The 22045-nt window shown below is 42.0% G+C and overlaps 1 protein-coding gene across 3 annotated transcripts in view; it reads right to left on the bottom strand.

Annotated features, from left to right (window-relative positions):
• The window catches only part of MYH7B (myosin heavy chain 7B), a 59142-nt gene extending 38222 nt beyond the window's left edge, over positions 1-20920 (bottom strand). The window contains exons 1-6 of one of the 3 annotated variants that reach the window (XM_040434952.1): positions 20911-20920; positions 5022-5126; positions 4667-4770; positions 3156-3299; positions 2165-2321; positions 1411-1438 (exon numbers count right to left, since the gene is read on the bottom strand). In XM_040434952.1, coding sequence (XP_040290886.1) covers positions 1411-1438; positions 2165-2321; positions 3156-3299; positions 4667-4770; positions 5022-5121 — 533 coding nt within the window. In that variant the 5' untranslated portion in view covers positions 5122-5126; positions 20911-20920. Of the gene's footprint in view, positions 1-1410; positions 1439-2164; positions 2322-3155; positions 3300-4666; positions 4771-5021; positions 5173-10833; positions 10859-20910 lie in introns of those variants that run through there. The other 2 variants (XM_040434951.1, XM_040434953.1) reach the window with 2 other exon arrangements.
• Between the last annotated feature and the right edge of the window lie 1125 nt (positions 20921-22045).

Here is a 22045-nt window from a genome sequence, read left to right as displayed (position 1 = left end):
AGGACCTGGTGGGTGCGGAGTAAGAAAAATATGCTTGATAAATGGACCATCGTAAAAATATAAAAGGTTTGTAAGGCTAGAGAGCCCAAAATAATAATTTAAAAAAACATTAAAAAATTCACTTCTATATTGTGCTATGATCTATTGAGTATGAGGGCTGTCGTATCCACTTGAGATGGAGATCAATGACTGCAGTGTAACATGCTATTACAGAATAGGTACTGTAAATAGCTCTGCCTATAAACCTACATATATAGAAAATAAATGTAATGATACTTTAAAGAAGGAATGGTGAGTGTGAAATAGCAACACTAATACAACACCGTCTGTGTAGTGTAACTGGAACTGACAATGGAGATAAACTAATGCCCTCTATCTGCAGTAACCAATTGTTCTGGAGTGATTCATGGCTATGAATAGCACTCCTGGCATTATAGTCCCAGATAACAAAAGCTTTGGACAATGATAGCAGGATTGCTTCAGACGGAGAACAGCCAGGCATTTTAATACCAGATCTCTGGTTTTCCTAATTAGGCAATGGTGTAGTCCAGAGATGTGATGACTCTTAGGCTTCTTAATTTAGCTTTTCTATGCCCGTAATATATGTGTATATATTCACTTAAATATCACTGAGGGCAACTTCCTAAAACTTTACTTTTAATCTACATACATTATAAAATACAAGAATTCATAAATACGGTCACCAACTGGACCATGATATCCGTAGTACATAAAGCTGTCAATACAATGGACGGCTAACAAGGATACTCAGCGGATGTCAAGACAGTCGAAACGAAATACCTTAGGAAGGATAATCAAAATATGATGTATCTATCCCTGATCTTTGTATGAAAAATGGTGACGAAATAACCATTATATCTGATTGTGATATTTTAATTTTAACAGAATTTAGTTTCCTCCCCAAATATGCCAGTCTCAGGCATACACGCCATAGGACTCCGTGGCCTAGATTTACTAATGTGTCTGCATCAAAACTCTGTCTAGAAAGTAGCGCAATGGGGTGCATCTAGGATTCCTACACATTTTTAACAAACTCGACAAGCGGTAGGGCTTAGAGGAAAGGGGAGAGCCTAAGATACACCATCTTGCGCTAAAATTGCACCACAATTCTGGCAGAAAGATCTGTCTTGAAGTAAGCCAACCAATAGTTGGTATAGAGTCAGAGAAAAGTGTTTATCCCTGCACCAGATTTATCATCCAGCCTAAGCCCCTGTGATAAATCTGGTGCAGGTCTAGACAGCCAGTCTAACCTTACTCCAGCTACAGGATTAGTGAATCTGGGCCTATATTTTTTAATATAAATCCCTACGGAATACTGTCGATGGTTATAATCAAATACAAAGTACTCAGGGGAGCAGTATTTGTGAAATTAATATCTAAGGTACTTACGTGATCAGCATTGATTGGTTCTCACGATCTGAAAATAAGTACAAAAGACAATAATCAGGAAAACTTTAACCATTGTAAAGTTATTTCTTGACTTCTTTCTTTAACTATATTTAATATAACTCTTTATTGATGCGTTATATTGTGATTTATCATTTTTTGGGTTCATTATTGTAATTTAATACCCTTTTAATTCATTTTCAGATCTTACATTTATATGATGCCATTCTCTAAGCAATGCTAGAGTGTTCAATGGAAAATGTATTAACATGTTGTACCCGTCCCATACACTCAGCTGTAACAGTCTCTATGTGCTGTATAATCTTTCATGTCGCAGAGTAGGAAAACTATTTCAATGCCCCTTAGCACATTTCTCTGTTCAGTCAGGAAATACAACTGTACGCTGTACACTGCTGATGGCATTGGGAGGGCAGCAGCGGGGAATTCGATTTCATCATGACTGCTCTGTACCATTACCCAAATTGCTCCATTTGGCAGGGAAAGCAATCTGGGTAATGGAAATTTCTTAACATAATGTTGACTATATCATTTCCTAATATCAAGTTCAAAGTAGCTCAAAGGTGAACCTTCCCATCAAAGCATTAACATCATGCATTCCCAAAATCGCTTCCCTAACTAGTACAATCAATGTCATGAAAAGCATCAGTGTTGTGCTGCTGCTCATCCGATTATTCATTTCATTTCTAAATGTTCCCTATAGATATCCAGAGGGTAAAATGGTTTGATGGATACTCACTTCGCACCATGTCATTGTAGGCATTATCTGCGATGGAGTAGATATGTGGCGGAGCCTCTGTTCGTCTCTTGCCTTTGTAAGCAGCTACAACGGTGGCTGTGTAGACAGGAAGCCATTTGTATGGATTCACAGTGACACAGAAGAGCCCGGAGTAGGTCTGAGAAGAGAAAGAAAAAAAAAAAAAACTTGAACTATGCAACAGCTGTGCTCATAAACTACAAAGTGCCCACAGATCACGTCCAAGAACCTCAATGGTTCTTTCCATGGTTAATTAAATGAAATATTCACCATGTAAGGGTATCATCTGTCCGAAAACAGGTTGAAACAAGCATGCTTTTTTAACGCATTGCCAAATAAAGACCAATATAGTAAGTTAAATAACTGTTCCACATTACCTGGAAGTGGTAATCTTTAGGATACATTACCTCTGTCACGTCTCAGATTAGCCATGTTTGCTTATACAGTGTTTTATAGCATGTAGAATGTGAACACTATAGTAAATCTACTGCTCACAGGAACTTAAGGAATTCACCAATTAGTTAGTGCTCAGAATTCTTAAGTTTGCATACATTAGGGATCTCAGAAGGTTATTTTCTGAACAACCACTTGTTCATAGTTAGTGCTTGAGGGTTTTTATTCCGGTCAAAAATGCTATATGTTAACCCGAGAAATTGCTGATTGATCTCCGTGATCTGTGGCCTAGTCTGGGCTTCTATTGATGGGTTGCAGATCTGTCATTTGGCCTGAATTATTTTTCCACTACAGCACTTGACAACGAAATTCTAACGAAAAAAAAACCCGGTAGATCCATTTTTGATAGATATCTGCAGGCAGTTGACATCTATCACATTAATTCATGATGCAAAAATGACTCGATAGTCAACAGAAAATCTTTAGTGTGTGGCCAGGTTTAGATCATGCACTAAACTGATTACCTTTATTATCTGCAAATCACATGTACATAGTTTCATATTAGAGAATGAACTCTTACATAGATCATCCAGTTGGCATAACGACGTCTCATATTGGAAAGGACTGAGGCCTCATTGAGGTGAGTTAACATTGCCATGTCTTCAATCATGTCAAATTTAGGAGGGTTCATCGGCTGAATGTCATCTTCCTTTACAACTAGAGTCTGAAAGTGGACAAGAGATTTACAGTGAGAGTCCTAAAAGATATTGTAATTGGCCAAAACTCTGTTACAGTTCTGCTCCTTCTACCTCAACCAAACATTCTTATGGGCTAATGTAAACTTTTCAAATAGATATTCTGAATTAGAAAAAGATAGAGGACACTATTATAGTACTGTACCGAGAGGGAAAGAATCTACTGGAACACTGGAAAAACTGAAATTGACCATGACTTCCTGTGTTACCATCACCCGACTAGAGTGCTGCTTATCTAAATGCACTCAAGAGGATTCATAAGTTTAAGGATGATGGGCTCCAACTCTTGGCAAGTGAATGGAACTGAGCTGCAATAGCAAGTACAATCACTGCTAAAAGTATGGAGCTGGGCCTGGTATACAATGAAGGGGTGATCATCGGGGATGCAGAATGTCAGACCTCATCAATCTTCAACTGATGGCTTATCCTAAGGATAAACCATCAATTTCTAGTCCTGGATAACTTCTTTAAATGTAGTTGTAAACTGTCATCATAACACTATGATGTTTGGAGTAAACAGGTTACTACAATTTTTCTACCACCCAACATTTGAAAGCTAGGGCATGGCACTAGGTAGACAACCTGGAATCAAAAGGGGAATGTGTTTCCTGGGATGAGGAGAAAATTAGGAGGATTAAAGGAAATGTGTCATAAGAAAATTACCTATTGTTTAAATCACGTTTTTATGTTTAACATATTATAACATTTTTGATGATATTTTTTATTTTCCATGTCAATATCCATATTTAAGCAAAGACTATAAAATCTTCCAGTTTTCACACTGGTCACCAAGCCTAATAATAGGTAAAACTTCTTGGTCTGTATAGATCACTTTACTGCAGTTATCTGCTTATTTGTCATTCTAATTCTGCCTGTAATGATCTCACCTCTGTGTATAGATGAGACAAGATCCACCATTCACAATAGGTGATTGTCAAGGCTTATCTATTCTTTCCTTGTACAATGACCTCTGCACAGGTCACAGACCCTGCCTAGAAAACTCTCCTATAGAAGTCAATGAGGTCCCCTCCTCACCATTGTGTCTATGGACCATGGGGCTACAGTAAAGCTATTTTCTTAATGCTTTCTAAATGCTGTTAAGAACAGCTCAGGAGAGATGGTCGCCTCCATAATCATGTTCATGAAACTCTGCAATCAGAAAATAAAGACAGACTAGAAAAAAGGATATGGTTTTAACTGGCAAATTTTGGTGACACATTTCCTTTAAGCTTACAGAGTTCATTAGATGAGAAAGTGCTGTCTTAGATGCTTGAAAATAATGTCAAAATATGATTCCTTCACTAAGGAGAATTATAAAAAATTTGATAAAGCATACCCTTTTGTCTTTCGTTTCCACTGTGACTTTGCCATCAGTGGAGTCCTTTATCTCGATTTCAATGTAGGCTTCCTTTTCATCTGGAATCCATGCCTTTTTCTTACCTATAGAACAAAATATAAATGTGCAAGTTCATATTGTGTAGGCAATATCTGCACATCTCTGATATTTATTCCGGGAGCTACTATGGTCCAGAATATCATTATATAATTATCATAAACCTGTGGGCAACCAAGCACAGGGATTCCTCACTCCACTGAAAACGTTATATAAATGACTACATTGGGCACAAGCAAATAAGATGGGATTATCAAAGCAGCTAAACAAGAAGAAGACCTATAACAGTCGTATTTACCATCAAATGGAATGGTATGTAGCTTCATGAGTTCCTCATCACTTTTCCGTAAATAATCTGCGGCCTCCCCAAACTCGGACATATCCAAGAGCGAAGACATGATGACAAAAAAAGGTGGCAGAAACAGGAATTTCAGGGATGCTTCTCACCCCTAGAAAAAAACAAAAACAAAATGTGAGCAAGTGCTACCAAAGAAAGTTCTCCAAAGACAAGATTCTCAGCGTGTATCTTTCTCTAGCCTCGCTTATAGTAAGCTTTTAACAAGACAAATGGGAATAAATAAAAAAAAAAAAAACTCTGCTCTTTATTAGTACAATTACACCAAGTGGTTTTGAGCTGCAAACTCTCCTATTTCCCCAAATGAATGGGCCATGGTGCTCTTTAAAGAAAGCATTGGACGTACTTTGGCAATAGTCAGAGATTTACTAAAGAGCATTTCCACTTAAGACATAAAATAGCAGAATATTAGTATAGAGTATGGAGAGTATGGTATAGAGAAGTTTCTTTCCTTTGGAAGCAATCGTTATTTAAATTTAGACTTAAAACACAACCATGACACCGCAAAATTGCAATGTTGACCATGTTTCCAGTTTTCCATTTGATTTTGGCATGTGGTTGTGGAGTTTTGGATCCATCCAGCCACAAGAGCATTAGTGAGGTCAGGTACTGATGTTGGATGAGAAGGTCCAGCCCGTAGTCAATTTTCAAGTCCAAGAGAACCAAGGCGTAGATAGGAAAACTCAGATTCCACCTTTAATTTTTTAGAGCCCCTTTGGAAATGAAAGGTGGAATCTGATTGGTTGCTACAGGCAACAAAGCCAGTTCTACTTTACACCAGTTTTGATAAATCTCCCTCCTGGACCTTGTTTTATATTGCACAGGAGCACTCTGCTGCTGCAGCAACAACATATAAAGGCTTTCCTCAAGCTTTTTGCCATGTAATTGCTATTCTCTAGAATTTCATTGTATGCTATAGTATTAAGATTTCCCTCTTCTAGACCTAAGTGGCCAAACGATGAAAAACAACTGCAAAAAAGAGAATTTTTAAGCCCTTTGATATCCAAAATGCAGTGTTCTTCTTCCTTAAGATTGTTCTGCAGTGGCGTAGCTATAGGGGGTGCAGAGGGAGCAGTCTCTACCGACCCAGGAGCCTGAGGGGGCCCAAAGACCCTTGTGCCACATAAGAAGACACCAGCATTATCGAAAGTGCATGCTAGTCAAGTTATACCTCCGGCTGGAGGGAAGAGGGTTAGGTCAAGGGTTAGGTCAAGAATTTGTTTCAATTTTTGCCTCAGGCAGCACAAAGGCTATGTCCGGTCCCTGGCCAGAAAGCATTGAGGCTAGGGGGCCCGAGCTGAAGTCTTGCACCAGGGCCCATGAGCTTTTAACTACGCCCCTGTTGATCTGTATGTCCTACAGGTTTGCTGATAAGTGATCGTTGCTTTTAGTCACTGCTTAGACACTGCTTTTTGAAACTGTGTCATATAACATTGAGGTCTTCATAAGGACCCTGTCTATAGAGATTACAGGGCCATCGGCCAACCCACTAATTAAAAGGGATATTGATACTTTTGGCCATATGTCATATGATGACCCTTTTCTTGGTTCATCCAAAATCAGTGGTGTCAGATTTACATGGGTAGAATATTGGGACAATAATCTGGAATTAACGATCATACAAACGCTCGTTGTCCAGTGTAAATGGGCCACCAGTCACTCGTTAAATGAGCAAATGCTTGTTTGTCGGGTGATGCAATTGTTTATGCGGCACATAAACCTTTGTTTGTTGGCAGCAGATTGCCCTGTGTAAAATGAAACTGCATGGGGATGAATGATCGTAGTAATGTCCATACAGTGTGGGTGATTTCTGTCTGCAAATGCAGCTGAATTAGTGGGCAATGATCAGGAATGAATGGTTCATTCCTGATCTCTGCCCTTTGTCTCGGGCCATGTAAATCCCTTACATGCAATCTTGGCCAAGTCTAATGTTGATGACCAGGGGGAATTCAGGGAAGATAACTGCTAGCTAAACATCTTCTGGCCATTGGTAACTAATATCTATGGCCATCTTTACAGTCTCAACTAACAAACTGCACAGTACTGGGCTACCATACTGACGTTCCCTCATGGTGCATCTAAAACCAGCAGCTGTTGGCACCGAGGTTAAAGGCAACATTGTGTCACGGTAATCAAACAGTAAGCCATTTGAGGCAGATCCATGACCTCAGCCTCTTGACATGGTCCTGACTGTGTAACATAATCCTACAATCACCAGGCAAACCAAGTTGTGGCCTAAGGTTAAACTCATTGTTTATGTCCACTACAGCATGTGCCCCGACCTTGATCCCTGTGTGTAAAAAAAAATATACAATGTGCTCTGTGCCTTTACACAACAGGTGCCAATGAACCCCCATCCTAATGATGTACATTATGGTACAGCACAGCCAAAACAATTTCAGTCAGTTGTCTTCAACTTGAGTTTTTGGTTACAGCCTAATTGACTTAGTCATACATTATTTCACAGTACATGTACAGAGCCTACAGAGCTGCAGACATACCCTATATCAGTGATGGCGAACCTGTTAGAGACCGGGTGCCCAAACTGCAGCCCAAAACCCACTTATTTATCGCAAAGTGCCAACACGGCAATTTATCCTGAATACTACAGTCCAGTATAGTATATTTTCCATGTACTTTATCATTTAAGTATAATGACCTGCCTACATTCAATGTGCTGTTCATAGTGTGCCCAGCGCTGATGAATGGCTGGTAAAGTCCAGCGTATATTGGTACACCATAGACTTTTTCCAGGGTGCGGGTGCCCACAGACAGGGCTCTGAGTGCCGCCTCTGGCACCCGTGCCATAGGTTCGCCATCACTGCCCTATATCAATGAAGAACCAGTTAGATTTGTGCTATGGGAAAGCTGTGTGATGCCCCAGTTTGGTGCCATGGAGCCACATGGCTTTGTGTGCTGCAGACGGCGTCCAGCAAATGGCTCTGCTTTGTGTATGCAAGGTTAAAACTGTATATGAGAACAGAGTGACTCAATGGTTAGCACTGGTGTCCTAGGTTTGAATCTGACCCTCAGATGAAGGTACACCGAAACGCATTTTGGGGTTAGCGTCATCCTGGCTGCACACACCATGGGTAACGTTACCATACTATACTACTTTAACATGACTTTGTTATATTTTATGGCTTGGGGTTTTGGTGAATAGGAGACATCTACAGTTTGGCCTCTTTTGGTCACACCTTGGAGCCTTACATATATTATATTGTATATATCTGTGTCTGGTGGATTATGATTTATCGGTCCTACTACCAGGAGTGCACCTAGCCTTTCTGCTGCCTGAGGCGAAAACTGAAATGGTGCCCTAACCCCCAATGCCAATTTCTTAAGCTAACTCCTTACCTCCAGCCTTACTTTTAAAGACATACTTGGAAAACATTACATACAGAGCAACAAAACATACAGGGTAATACAGCGCCACATACTGTACTTCCCAATACTATACTGCAGAAACAGTTAATCCCCCTCTGATGCCCCTACCTGGTGCTGCCTGAGGCATTCGCCTCAACTCGCCTCATTGGTGGTGCACCCCTGCCCACTACCATGATACTTTATGTACTTCCAGCCTCCTGGCCTTATTTATCTAAATATGTCAATACTTACTGATTTATTCCTGGGTGGTGTGGGTTACCAGTGATGACCCCTTTTTCTGCCTCTTATCCTTATTTTATTCTATGTGCTGTATTGTTTTATCAATTATTCACAAATAAAGAGTTTCATTAATTTAGTATTTTGCGGCTCTTTTTCTCTGTAGGTTTTATATATTCTGTCTGATCAAGGACAACATCTGCATGGAGTTTGTATGTTCTCCCCGTGTTTGTGTGGGTTTCCTCTGGGTGCTGCTCTTTCCTCCCACCCTCCATAGACATACTGATAGGGAACTTAGATTGTGAAGCCCATTGGGGACAGAAAGTGGTGATAATGTCTATAAAGCGCTGCGGAATATGTCAGCTCTATATAAGTGAGCAAAATAAATGTTAAAAAAAAAAATTATAATAATATATACAGGAGAAATATATAGTATATCACAATATAGACATGTCTAGAAACAGGGATATCCATATTAATGATGATTTAGAATGTGTCAGTACAATTTTCATGATAATTTGGAGAAAAGTTTTGCTGATCAATGTTGTCGATTTACTAACGCAGCTGTGTATGCAATGCCGAATACAGATCCGCCCCACGATTATATTTAGTATATTGTATATATAGTATATGACATTTAGACATAGGACATTGCAAGTTACGTGAGCTCCTCTTGTATCAATCGTTTCTGAAATCTACGTAATTTGAAATAAGAATGTAGATAACTCTGAAGGTAATATACTATTGTTGTTTCTGCAAACATATTCATTTTTATATTACAAGCAGAACCATATGTCTAGTGTGTGTCTATATGTATGACTTTAATAGGGACGATAGTTCCTGAGCCTCATTGGACACATATGTACAACGCTGTATGTTAGCGCTATATAAGCATCATGAAATAAAAAGTATGTCCCATATAAAAATATAAAAATAAAAAGTCTACAATTAGAATAAAAACTACTGATTACATAAATTGTCATTTAGAAATGCCCCGATTATTATACCGTGTGACAGAACCCGTCTTTATATATATGAAGAAAGGCATCACACAAACATCATCCAAAGGGATTATTAACATTTTGTTTCAGAAAGCAACAAGAAATTGTACAAACCGAATTTATGCAATTCATTACCATGACAGGCTTTATGGATTCATTGTGATACCGATCCTGATGGGTCCCATTGACTTACAATAGGCCTGTCAACATTCTTTGCGGTTTTACAACAAAAACAATGCAATCTGTTGCAATCGCCAGAGTTTTCTCTGCTTTTTGAAAGCCAGAGTAGTATAGTAAGCTGCATTATTCTTTCCAGTAATTCAAAAATCCGAGCCTTAGTAAGTCAATGGGATCCTTCAGAAAACATCAGTCATGGCTTCAATGGAAAAAAAAAACAGAAGCCACGACAAACACAAGTGTAAAGAGAGTTTGTTTCAGTGTGAACAGTAACATAATAATATGCAATAGATAAAATCTAGAATAATGTCAAATCTTTATATCAGAAAACAGTAATGTACCTATTAATACAGAATAAAATAAACACGTCTCATGCTGTATGAGGATTATCTTCCACCTGTGATGACCTATGTCACATTTTCATGATATATGATAAGTAGTAACTGAAAAAAACCTCTAGTTTCTGTTATATAAAAATATAGTATACATTTCTGTAAAATATAATATCAAATTCTATATATCAAATACACTGCTATAAGTATACACTTCAGCATGATCAAGGAATAGATTATGTATGGTACGCAGTGCTGTATGTAGTAATAGCAGTGACTAATTGTATGAACATAAAATAGAAATTAACGTCTAGAATAGAAAACAAATCTCAAAAATGCTAAATAAATTAGACAGAAAACAATATCCTTAATCTATGTTTCCATGGTAGTAATCGGAGGTGCATTTCTATACCTTGCTATTATACAATGTACACAAAAATCAGTATTCCCCATACCAGAAAACCAATAAAATAAAAAGAAAAAGGTTAGAAATATGTGTGAGTTACTTAGTCCCTGATCACAGTCTTACCCTGTCCAACAATGTAATAGACTGGTTAGTGGATGCACTGCTGGAGTGGAGTCAAGGCCGATCAGAAGCCTTGGGAGTTAGTATATTACACAGACGAGCACACTTCTACCAACCTTAGCTACAGGACCCAGAGGCTGCGGAGAGATACAGTGAAGCCTCTTTTTATTGTGTGGCTGAAGGTCACATTAGAGGGCAGATATGTGAGAAATTCCCATGTGTCAGATACATACAGCTCCATTGGCCCTCGGCTCAGACGGACACAAAAGGCAAACTCCCAACCTTATCACTGCTTAAGGAGGTTATTTTTACCTCACAAATTGTCAGTGGGGGGAAACTTTACAGCAGCTCTTGCTCCATGGCTCAGTATACAATGTACACACACTTACACACTTCATGTTAGGGTTGTGCATGTTGTTACTGTGGGGTTTTTATCGAATCCGTTTAGTAGTAGTAAAACGCAGATGTGGATTTCATTTTGAGAGTTTTAGGTTTAATAGAGTATTTTACAATTTTTTTACCGTTTTGCTAAAGATAATAGAAGGAGCGTACATAGAAATCATGGGGCCCCATAGCAAAGATCAGAATTTGGTCCCCCCATAAATTCTATCTCTCTCTCTCTCTATATATATATATATATATGTATATATATATATATATATATATATATATATATATATATATATATAGACTGCTCAAAAAAATAATGGGAACACTTAAACAACACAATGTAACTCCAAGTCAATCACACTTCTGTGAAATCAAACTGTCCACTTAGGAAGCAACACTGAGTGACAATCAATTTCACATGCTGTTGTGCAAATGGGATAGACAACAGGTGGAAATTATAGGCAATTAGCAAGACACCCCCAATAAAGGAGTGGTTCTGCAGACCACTTCTCAGTTCCTATGCTTCCTGGCTGATGTTTTGGTCACTTTTGAATGCTGGCGGTGCTTTCCCTCTAGTGGTAGCATGAGATGGAGTCTAAAACCCACACAAGTGGCTCAGGTAGTGCAGCTTATCCAGGATGGCACATCAATGCAAGCTGTGGCAAGAAGGTTTGCTGTGTCTGTCAGCGTAGTGTCCAGAGCATGGAGGCGCTGCCAGGAGACAGGCCAGTACATCAGGAGACATGGAGGAGGCCGTAGGAGGGCAACAACCCAGCAGCAGGACTGCTACCTCCACCTTTGTGCAAGGAGGAACAGGAGGAGCACTGCCAGAGCGCTGCAAAATGAGCTCCAGCAGGCCACAAATGTGCATGTGTCTGCTCAAACGGTCAGAAAAAGACTCCATGAGGGTGATATGAGGGTCCAACGTCCACAGGTGGGGGTTGTGCTTACAGCCCAACACCGTGCAGGACGTTTGGCATTTGCCAGAGAACACCAAGATTGGCAAATTCGCCACTGGCGCCCTGTGCTCTTCATAGATGAAAGCAGGTTCACACTGAGCACATGTGACAGACGTGACAGAGTCTGGAGACGCCGTGGAGAACGTTCTGCTGCCTGCAACATCCTCCAGCATGACCGGTTTGGCATTAGGTCAGTAATGGTGTGGGGTGGCATTTCTTTGGAGGGCCGCACAGCCCTCCATGTGCTCGCCAGAGGTAGCCTGACTGCCATTAGGTACCGAGATGAGATCCTCAGACCCCTTGTGAGACCATATGCTCGTGCGGTTGGCCCTGGGTTCCTCCTAATGCAAGACAATGCTAGGCCTCATGTGGCTGGAGTGTGTCAGCAGTTCCTGCAAGATGAAGGCATTGATGCTATGGACTGGCCCGCCCGTTCCCCAGACCTGAATCCAATTGAGCACATCTGGGACATCATGTCTCGCTCTATCCACCAACGTCACGTTGCACCACAGACTGTCCAGGAGTTGGCAGATGCTTTAGTCCAGGTCTGGGAGGAGATCCCTCAGGAGACCGTCCGCCACCTCATCAGGAGCATGCACAGGCGTTGTAGGGAGGTCATACAGGCACGTGGAGGCCGCACACACTACTGACCCTCATTTTGACTTGTTTTAAGGACATTACATCAAAGTTGGATCAGCCTGTAGTGTGTTTTTCCACTTTAATTTTGAGTGTGACTCCAAATCCAGACCTCCATGGGTTGAAAAATTTGATTTCCATTTTTTTATTTTTGTGTGATTTTGTTGTCAGCACATTCAACTATGTAAAGAACAAAGTATTTCAGAAGAATATTTAATTAATTCAGATCTAGGATGTGTTATTTTTGTGTTCCCTTTATTTGTTTGAGCAGTGTATATATATATATATATATAGTCCAAAATAGGGCAGCACTCCTCCTAATGTATAATACGGGAACCAGGGTGTACAATATTCAAAGAAAAATCCGCAGCACTCCTCTGTAGAAAGGTGAAAAGATGTGTCTTTATTCACACATGTCACAGCCAGGCTCGGACTGGCCCACAGGGGTACAGGGGAATCCCCCGGTGGGCCCCTAGTCTCCCACCCCTTGCACAAGTGGCACATAACACATTAGATTTACTGCACTACATACGTATATTTAATGTACAGCATCTCATCCAGCTGATGTTTATATAAAAAACTTGTTAGATTACTTATTATATTTGAATGTATCCATATGGTGGGCCCCCAAAATAAATTTTACTGGTGGGCCCTAGGTACCCCAGTCCGACACCGGTCACAGCAGCGACGTTTCGGTCGCCTCACGAAACCTTTTTCAAGCCAAGTGAATTACAAAGTGCAAGTGCATAAATTTATACAATCCATAGTGAATCAATCAATAAAAAAATCCTCAATTAGCAATCATGATGATTCAATAAATAAGTATGTGCTCAATATAAAATCCATTCAGTGGAGCGGCGTGGTACAAATTGTGGGACCATATCTGTAAGGTGATTCAATACTGGTTATATGACCTGGATGTATTCTCTCTCTTATATGTAGATTTATAATAGCCAAGCGGTTTTTAATACACAATTAATTGGCACTTGGCACTTTTCAATATGAATTATCACTGAGATGGATGCTACACATGTTATTTTTGCACTGAAGGAATTTTATATGGAACACAGTAATCAGGGTGTATTGGCACTGAATGAATTTTATATTGAGCACATACTTATGTATTGAATCATCATGATTGTTAATTGAGGATTTTTTAATTGATTGATTCAATATGGATTGTATAAATTTATGCACTTGCACTTTGTAATTCACTTGGCTTGAAAAAAGGTTCCGAGAGGCGACCGAAACGTCACTGCTGTGACATGTGTGAATAAAGACACATTTTTTCACCTTTCTAGAGAGAAGTGCTGCGGATTTTTCTTTATATATATACACATATACATATACACATACACACACACTCACCTAAAGAATTATTAGGAACACCTGTTCTATTTCTCATTATCTAGTCAACCAATCACATGGCAGTTGCTTCAATGCATTTAGGGGGGTGGTCCTGGTCAAGACAATCTCCTGAACTCCAAACTGAATGTCAGAATGGGAAAGAAAGGTGATTTAAGCAATTTTGAGCGTGGCATGGTTGTTGGTGCCAGACGGGCCGGTCTGAGTATTTCACAATCTGCTCAGTTACTGGGATTTTCACGCACAACCATTTCTAGGGTTTACAAAGAATGGTGTGAAAAGGGAAAAACATCCAGTATGCGGCAGTCCTGTGGGCAAAAATGCCTTGTGGATGCTAGAGGTCAGAGGAGAATGGGCCGACTGATTCAAGCTGATAGAAGAGCAACGTTGACTGAAATAACCACTCGTTACAACCGAGGTATGCAGCAAAGCATTTGTGAAGCCACAACACGCACAACCTTGAGGCGGATGGGCTACAACAGCAGAAGACCCCACCGGTTACCACTCATCTCCACTACAAATAGGAAAAAGAGGCTACAATTTGCACGAGCTCACCAAAATTGGACTGTTGAAGACTGGAAAAATGTTGCCTCGTCTGATGAGTCTCGCTTTCTGTTGAGACATTCAAATGGTAGAGTCCGAATTTGGCATAAACAGAATGAGAACATGTACCCATCCTCTGATGGCTACTTCCAGCAGGATAATGCACCATGTCACAAAGCTAGAATCATTTCAAATTGGTTTCTTGAACATGACAATGAGTTCACTGTACTAAAATGGCCCCCACAGTCACCAGATCTCAACCCAATAGAGCATTGAGGGGGGGCAAGAAATGGACATGAATCATGAGGGGCAGAAATGTAAAATGATGGGGGGGGGGGGAAGAAATGGACATGAATCATGAGGGGCAGAAATGTGAAATGATGGGGGGGCAAGAAATGGACATGAATCATGAGGGGCAGAAATGTGAAATGATGGGGGGGGGCAAGAAATAGACATGAATCATGAGGGACAGAAATGTGAAATGATTGGGGGGGGGGGAAATGGACATGAATCATGAGGGGCAGAAATGTGAAATGATGGTGGGGGGGCAAAATGTAGATTCGCTTGTGTTGACAAAAATCCTTGCACCGGCCCTTACTTCGGGCCCTCAATCCCGCGAGACCAGTGACCTCCAGAGGTGGGTCTCGCGGGATCATGCGCCGAAGACACATGATCTTGGCAAGAGCCAAGGCAATGTGGACCTGGAGCACAGCGAGGAGCAGAACCTGGTGAGCACCCCTGGCAACCGCACTCTGACAACCTGCACTAGGGTGTCAGAGGCTGCGGGACAGTGACTGGCAGCAGGGTGGCACACACTTGTGTACAGGGGTCAGGGCACACCTGCTGCTTGACTAGGGGCCATAGATTCTGACTGGCACAGGGTGCCCAGCAGTGGCACATGGAGCCTAATAGGTGGCACAGACTCTCTAAAGGGCTATGAATGGTACAGGGTGCAGGACAGTGCCAGACTGGCAGAGGGCACAAGGCAGCATACTGTTTTAATGTTGCCCTGGTGGCACAGGATTTCAGACAGTGGCTGAATGGCACCTGGCAGTAAATAGGTGGCACTGCTCGTGTTTGGTGTGCCAACCTGCTGAACAGTGCAGAGTGATTGGCATCACTGGGATGGTACTAGGTGGCAGACAATGGCTGGATATTATATATACAGTACAGACCAAAAGTTTGGACACACCTTCTCATTCAAAGAGTTTTCTTTATTTTCATGACTATGAAAATTGTAGATTCACACTGAAGGCATCAAAACTATGAATTAACACATGTGGAATTATATACATAACAAACAAGTGTGAAGCAACTGAAAATATGTCATATTCTAGGTTCTTCAAAGTAGCCACCTTTTGCTTTGATTACTGCTTTGCACACTCTTGGCATTCTCTTGATGAGCTTCAAGAGGTAGTCCCCTGAAATGGTTTTCACTTCACAGGTGTGCCCTGTCAGGTTTAATAAGTGGGATTTCTTGCCTTATAAATGGGGTTGGGACCATCAGTGGCGTTCAGGAGAAGTCAGGTGGATACACAGCTGATAGTCCTACTGAATAGACTGTTAGAATTTGTATTATGGCAAGAAAAAAGCAGCTAAGTAAAGAAAAACGAGTGGCCATCATTACTTTAAGAAATGAAGGTCAGTCAGTCAGCCGAAAAATTGGGAAAACTTTGAAAGTAAGGGCTATTTGACCATGAAGGAGAGTGATGGGGTGCTGCGCCAGATGACCTGGCCTCCACAGTCACCGGACCTGAACCCAATCGAGATGGTTTGGGGTGAGCTAGACCGCAGAGTGAAGGCAAAAGGGCCAACAAGTGCTAAGCATCTCTGGGAACTCCTTCAAGACTGTTGGAAGACCATTTCAGGGGACTACCTCTTGAAGCTCATCAAGAGAATGCCAAGAGTGTGCAAAGCAGTAATCAAAGCAAAAGGTGGCTACTTTAAAGAACCTAGAATATGACATATTTTCAGATGTTTCACACTTGTTTGTTATGTATATAATTCCACATGTGTTAATTCATAGTTTTGATGCCTTCATAGTCATGAAAATAAAGAAAACTCTTTGAATGAGAAGGTGTGTCCAAACTTTTGGTCTGTACTGTACATGACCATAGTCAGACTGGCACAGGGTACATGACCATAGACTGGCACAGGGTACACGACCATAGTTAAATGTTGCATGCAATAGGTGGCTGAAAAAGGGGCGGGTAAAAGGGTGTGGTCAATGGGCGGAGACAAGGGGCGGCAAAATTAGCTTTTGCCTAGGGTGGCAAAAATTCTTGCACCAGCCCTGCCACCAATGATGTTGGAGACGTCAAGGAGAGCGCTATGCCTCGGCCACTGTTGTCACCAGACGAGTCTTTGGTGGTGGAGGTGTTACAGTGTGGGCAGATGTGTCTAGTCAATACAGAACTGGCCTACACTTTGTGAATGCTACAGTGAGAAGCCCATACTACTTGAATAACATATTTCATCCAGTCATTGTGCCTCTGCATGAACAACACAGGCCTAATTTCATCTTCATGGACGACAATGCAGCAGCTCACCGAGGTCGCATCTTTAGGGAACGGTTGCTGGAGACTGGGGTACCTAAAATGGAGTGGCCTGCACTTTCTCCAGACCTGAATTCCATTGAAAACCTATTAGATTGACGTGTAGAGGCTCGTAACTCTGTACCCCAGAACCTTAATGACCTGAGGGCTGCCCTTCAAGGATAGTGGGATGCCATGCCTCAGCAGACAATAATTCAACTTGTGAACAGCATTAGACGTCATTGACAAGTTGTAATTGATGCTTAAGGCCACATGACAAGTTATTGAGACATTTTTGTGGGGGTATACCCACCACTGGTGTTGGCTTTTGTTTCAATAAATTGTTTGAGATGAGGAAATCACCATTGCACGCTTCTAGTTAAATGCCCTACTTTCATGTTATAATATCACTGTATATCACTTAAACAGTAAATACCAGGGGCCTGCAGGGTTAACGTTCTTAGGTTAAGCCCAAAGTCAAACCGGTTGATTAACACAGTGTTTTCAGACCCTCTGATTGTAACAGTTCTACTGATTCAAATTACTCCATGAAGAATAGGAAGAAGACGCAGGCTTCAGCCTTAAAATTGGCCATAGAACATGTCATACATCAGATAAGTCTAAGATTCAACCAAAATAACTGTTCACCTGATGCAAATAACTGCATTTAATCAAGAAAAGGAGCTGTTTTAAGAGGATTGTTGTGTGACACAGATATAATCAAGGAAAATGTTTGTCAATGAGGCACTGAGCATGAAGAAGGTGTCCCAAATGAGAGCAATACAAATGACTGATCCCTAAAATAAAAATACATACATCACCAAATCACTGTAATTCCCATTAAATGGGTTCTCTGGGACTGGGAACCTCTTTTCATATGGTCTGGCAGGAGTGTGGATCTGATTAGTTGAAATCTCATCACACTTCCGGGTAGCAGTGTATGCAGGGTTTTACATAGAAATCACTGCGCCCCATAGCAAGAATCTAAACTGGGCCCCCATGCCCCATTCATAGCTACCCTCCCGCTACCCATTCCTTGCCAATATATACAGCATTGTACTGATATGTGAGGTTTGAGGTATAAATTATAGCTGTACACACTGCATCTAATATACCTCATACCTCACATGCCGTATGAGTATACTACATACCTGGGCCCACTGCATCTATTATACTGTATAATAGATGCAGTGTATATATATATATATCAGTGTACTGATGTGACAAGTACAAGGTATAATAGCGCAGTATGTACAGACATATGTGATCCGTTATATATTATGGTTATTATGTACATGAGCTAATAGTGGTTGTAACTGTCTGCAGTACTATATGTATGAGTGAGATATCAGTAAAAATAGGGAATGGGGGCAAATGAAGAGAAAGGAGGAGGACCTCTTTTTACCTCTCCATTCTAGTCTCATTGGAGAGCTCATCCTGCAGTTCTTCTCCATGCTGTTGGGGGTTGAAGCACCTGTGATGATTCATATGGATGTGGATATGTTTTCAAAAACAGCTAACAAAAAAAAACTTACTGTATTTTTCCCTCCATAAGACACACTTTTTTCTCCTGCAGAAGTAGAGGGAAATGCAGTGCGTCTTATGGAGCGAATAATGAGAGCTTCCATTATGGAAGCGCTCACTAGTACACGCTGCAGTGTCCTGACTGCATACAGCGAGTGGTGGCGACGTCCAGGGCCAGAGAGGTAAGTTAATTTATTTATTTTGTCTGGTAGGGGTCTAATCTGAGGTCTATTGAGGAATGAGGGTCTGATCTGAGGTCTGATGAGGGTTTTATCTGAGGTCTGATGGGGTTTAAGGCCTAATAATCAGTCAGAGTCTAGGTCTGATAAGGGTTGCCAACCGTCCATAGATTCTGCCATCCATAGTGTCCGTCAGAAAATAACACCTGTCTGTGAATTCTAGGCCAGCCTGCAGCCTGAGTTACTTTGTGGCACGTGATGATTTCATCAAGTCTACGTGCCCCGGATGAGATCATCTTACAGTGCGCTGGCTGTACCAGGACTCGGCTAAGTAACTCAGGTTGCAGGCTGGCCTGGAAGAGATGTGCACCTTACATCACAGAGCCAGGGAGTAGGAATAAGGTCAGTATTTCTTTTTTTATTTTCAGCATAGAGATACAGAAATGGGGAACTGCTTACACTATTGGAGACACTACATGCATCATATAAACCACTGGGGGCACTATAGGGGACCATTTATACTGCTGGGGGCACTATAGGGGGCCATTTATACTACTGGGAGCACTATAGCAGACCATTCATACTACTGGGGTCTCTATAAGGGACCATTTATATTACTGGGGGCACTATAGGAGACCATTTATACTACTGGGGGCACTAGAGGGGGTCATTTATACTACTGGGGGAACTATAGGGGACCATTCATACTACTGGGGGCACTATACAGGACTATTTATACTTTTGGGGGCACTTTAGGAGACCATTTAAAATACTTGGGCCATTGTAGGGGACCATTTATACTACTGGAGGCACTATATGGGATCATTTATATTATTGGGGGCACTATATGGGGCCATTTATACTACTCAGAGTACTATAGGGACCATTTATTAATTTATAGTACTGGAGGCACTATATGGGGCCATTAATACTACTGGGGGCACTATAGGGGGCCATTTATACTACTGGGGCACTTTAGGAGACCATTAAACTACTGGGACCACTATAGGGGAACTAAATGGGTACTATAGGAGAGCGTTTAGGCTGCTGGGGGCACTATGGGGGACATTTAAGTTACTGGGTGCATTATAATTACTGGGGGCACTTTAGAGGGGCCTTATTACTTTCTGGGGGCACTATGGGGGTCTTGATCAATACTGGGGACACTTTGAGGGCAATTTTATTTCTGGGTCATTATGGGGAGATATCACTGTTACTATAGGTGGCTTTATTACTACTGGAGGCACTATAATGAACATTATTTCTATTATGGGGCATCATTACTACTGCTGGGGGTACTATTGGGGAGTGTTATTATTTGGCACAATATAGAGGGTACTATTGCAAACTTTTTAATGCTGGGGGGGATTTGGCACATATGCATTGTGGATGCATACATGACATTCCCTGCAGCTCTATTCCATTCCCTCCTGCCTTTGCTTGTTTACAAACTGCGACCGGAACTTCCTGTTATATGGCATGTTACCACTGTAATATCCTCTCAGTGGTCTAATGCTAAGGACAGTGACTGGCTGCAGTGGTCACATGCCATACTTTTGCACATTATTTGGCACATGACTGACACTGTACTTGGAGGTTATTTACCTGTCAGTCTTTGCTTACATGGCCACAACAATGATGCCAGAAAGTCCAGCACGTCACATGCATCATTACTGCCACAATAGATCTGATCTGAGGTTTAATGAGGAATCGGGGTCTGCTTTGGGGGTCTTATTTAAGGTCTGATGGGGTCTGATGAGGAATAGGGGTCTGATCTGGTCTGACAAGAAATAGGGGCCTGGTTTGAGGTCTGATGAGGTTTGGGGATCAGATGAAGATTGGGCAGGATGGTTTGAGGGGGTGATCTGTGGTTTGATGAGGATTGGGAGTCTAATCTGAGGTCTGATGAGGACTGGGGTTCTGATTTGCGGGTCTGATCTGAGGTTGAATTAAAAATATTTTTTTCCTATTTTCTTCCTCGAAATCCTAGGTGTCGGTGCATCTTATAGGGTGACAAATATGGTAAAGAGAAAGTTATCTCACTATGACTACCCTCTTCAAAAATAAAGACAGAGACAAGGTTGAGATGTGGGTTTAAAATCTGAAACATTACTTAGTGGTTACCCACAGGGGTCAAGTCCTGGGAAAAAAAGTGTGGGAACTCACCCAAGTGCCTCCGCGTGATGTCACAGCGTGTGGCGTTCGCAAAGGGCAGGGAAGGTCGGCTGGAGCAAGCAAGTACTGTATTTTTTGCCCTATTAGACGCACCGGTCCATAAGACGCACCTAGTTTTTAGAGGGGGACAATAAGAAAAAAATATTTTTCATTACACCTCAGGTCAGACCACCAATCAGACCCCCAATGTTAATCAGACCTCAGCTAACAACCCCAATAAGATCCCCAATGTTAATAAGACCCCAATAAGACCTCAGATCAGACCCCAATATGAATGACCCCCAATCAGACCTCAGATAATAGCCCCATAGCAGCCCCCCAGTGCCTCTCATCAGCCCCCCCAGTGCCTCATCAGCCCCCCCAGTGCCTCATCAGCCCCCCAGTGCCTCTCATCAGCCCCCCCAGTGCCTCTCATGAGCCCCCCAGTGCCTCTCATCAGCCCCCCCAGTGCCTCTCATGAGCCCCCCAGTGCCTCTCATCAGCCCCCCCAGTGCCTCTCATCAGCCCCCCCAGTGCCTCTCATCAGCCCCCCCAGTGCCTTGTCTCATCAGCCCCCCCAGTGCCTTGTCTCATCAGCCCCCCCAGTGCCTTGTCTCATCAGCCCCCCCAGTGCCTTGTCTCATCAGCCCCCCCAGTGCCTTGTCTCATCAGCCCCCCGCCCATAATATATGAAAAAAAACAAAAAAACACTTACCTCTCCTGCTCCTGGACGCAGACGCTCCTCTTCTCCTGCTGTCGGCTGTGCTGTGAAGGCTGCGCACAGCGTGACGTCACAGAGCGACTCACTCCTGTGCGCACTGCGCAGCCTGCAGAGCCAACAGCCGAGGACCAGGAAGCGGTGAGTACAAAGCATTCACCGCTTCCTTCCTGGTCCTTTTGCCCTGAAACTTTGGGAACGGCGTTCCTGCCATGAAAAAAGTGCAGGAACGCCGTTCCCACCCGTTCCCCCTCGACTCGAGCCCTGGTTACCCACTTGGGAACATTGAGGGTCATCCCTAGCAGGGGAAGCTTTTTAGGGCAGGT

Source organism: Bufo bufo, chromosome 6, assembly GCF_905171765.1.
Source record: "Bufo bufo chromosome 6, aBufBuf1.1, whole genome shotgun sequence".
NCBI classification, from domain to species: Eukaryota; Metazoa; Chordata; class Amphibia; order Anura; family Bufonidae; genus Bufo; species Bufo bufo.
This window is presented reverse-complemented; position numbering and strand designations above follow the sequence as displayed.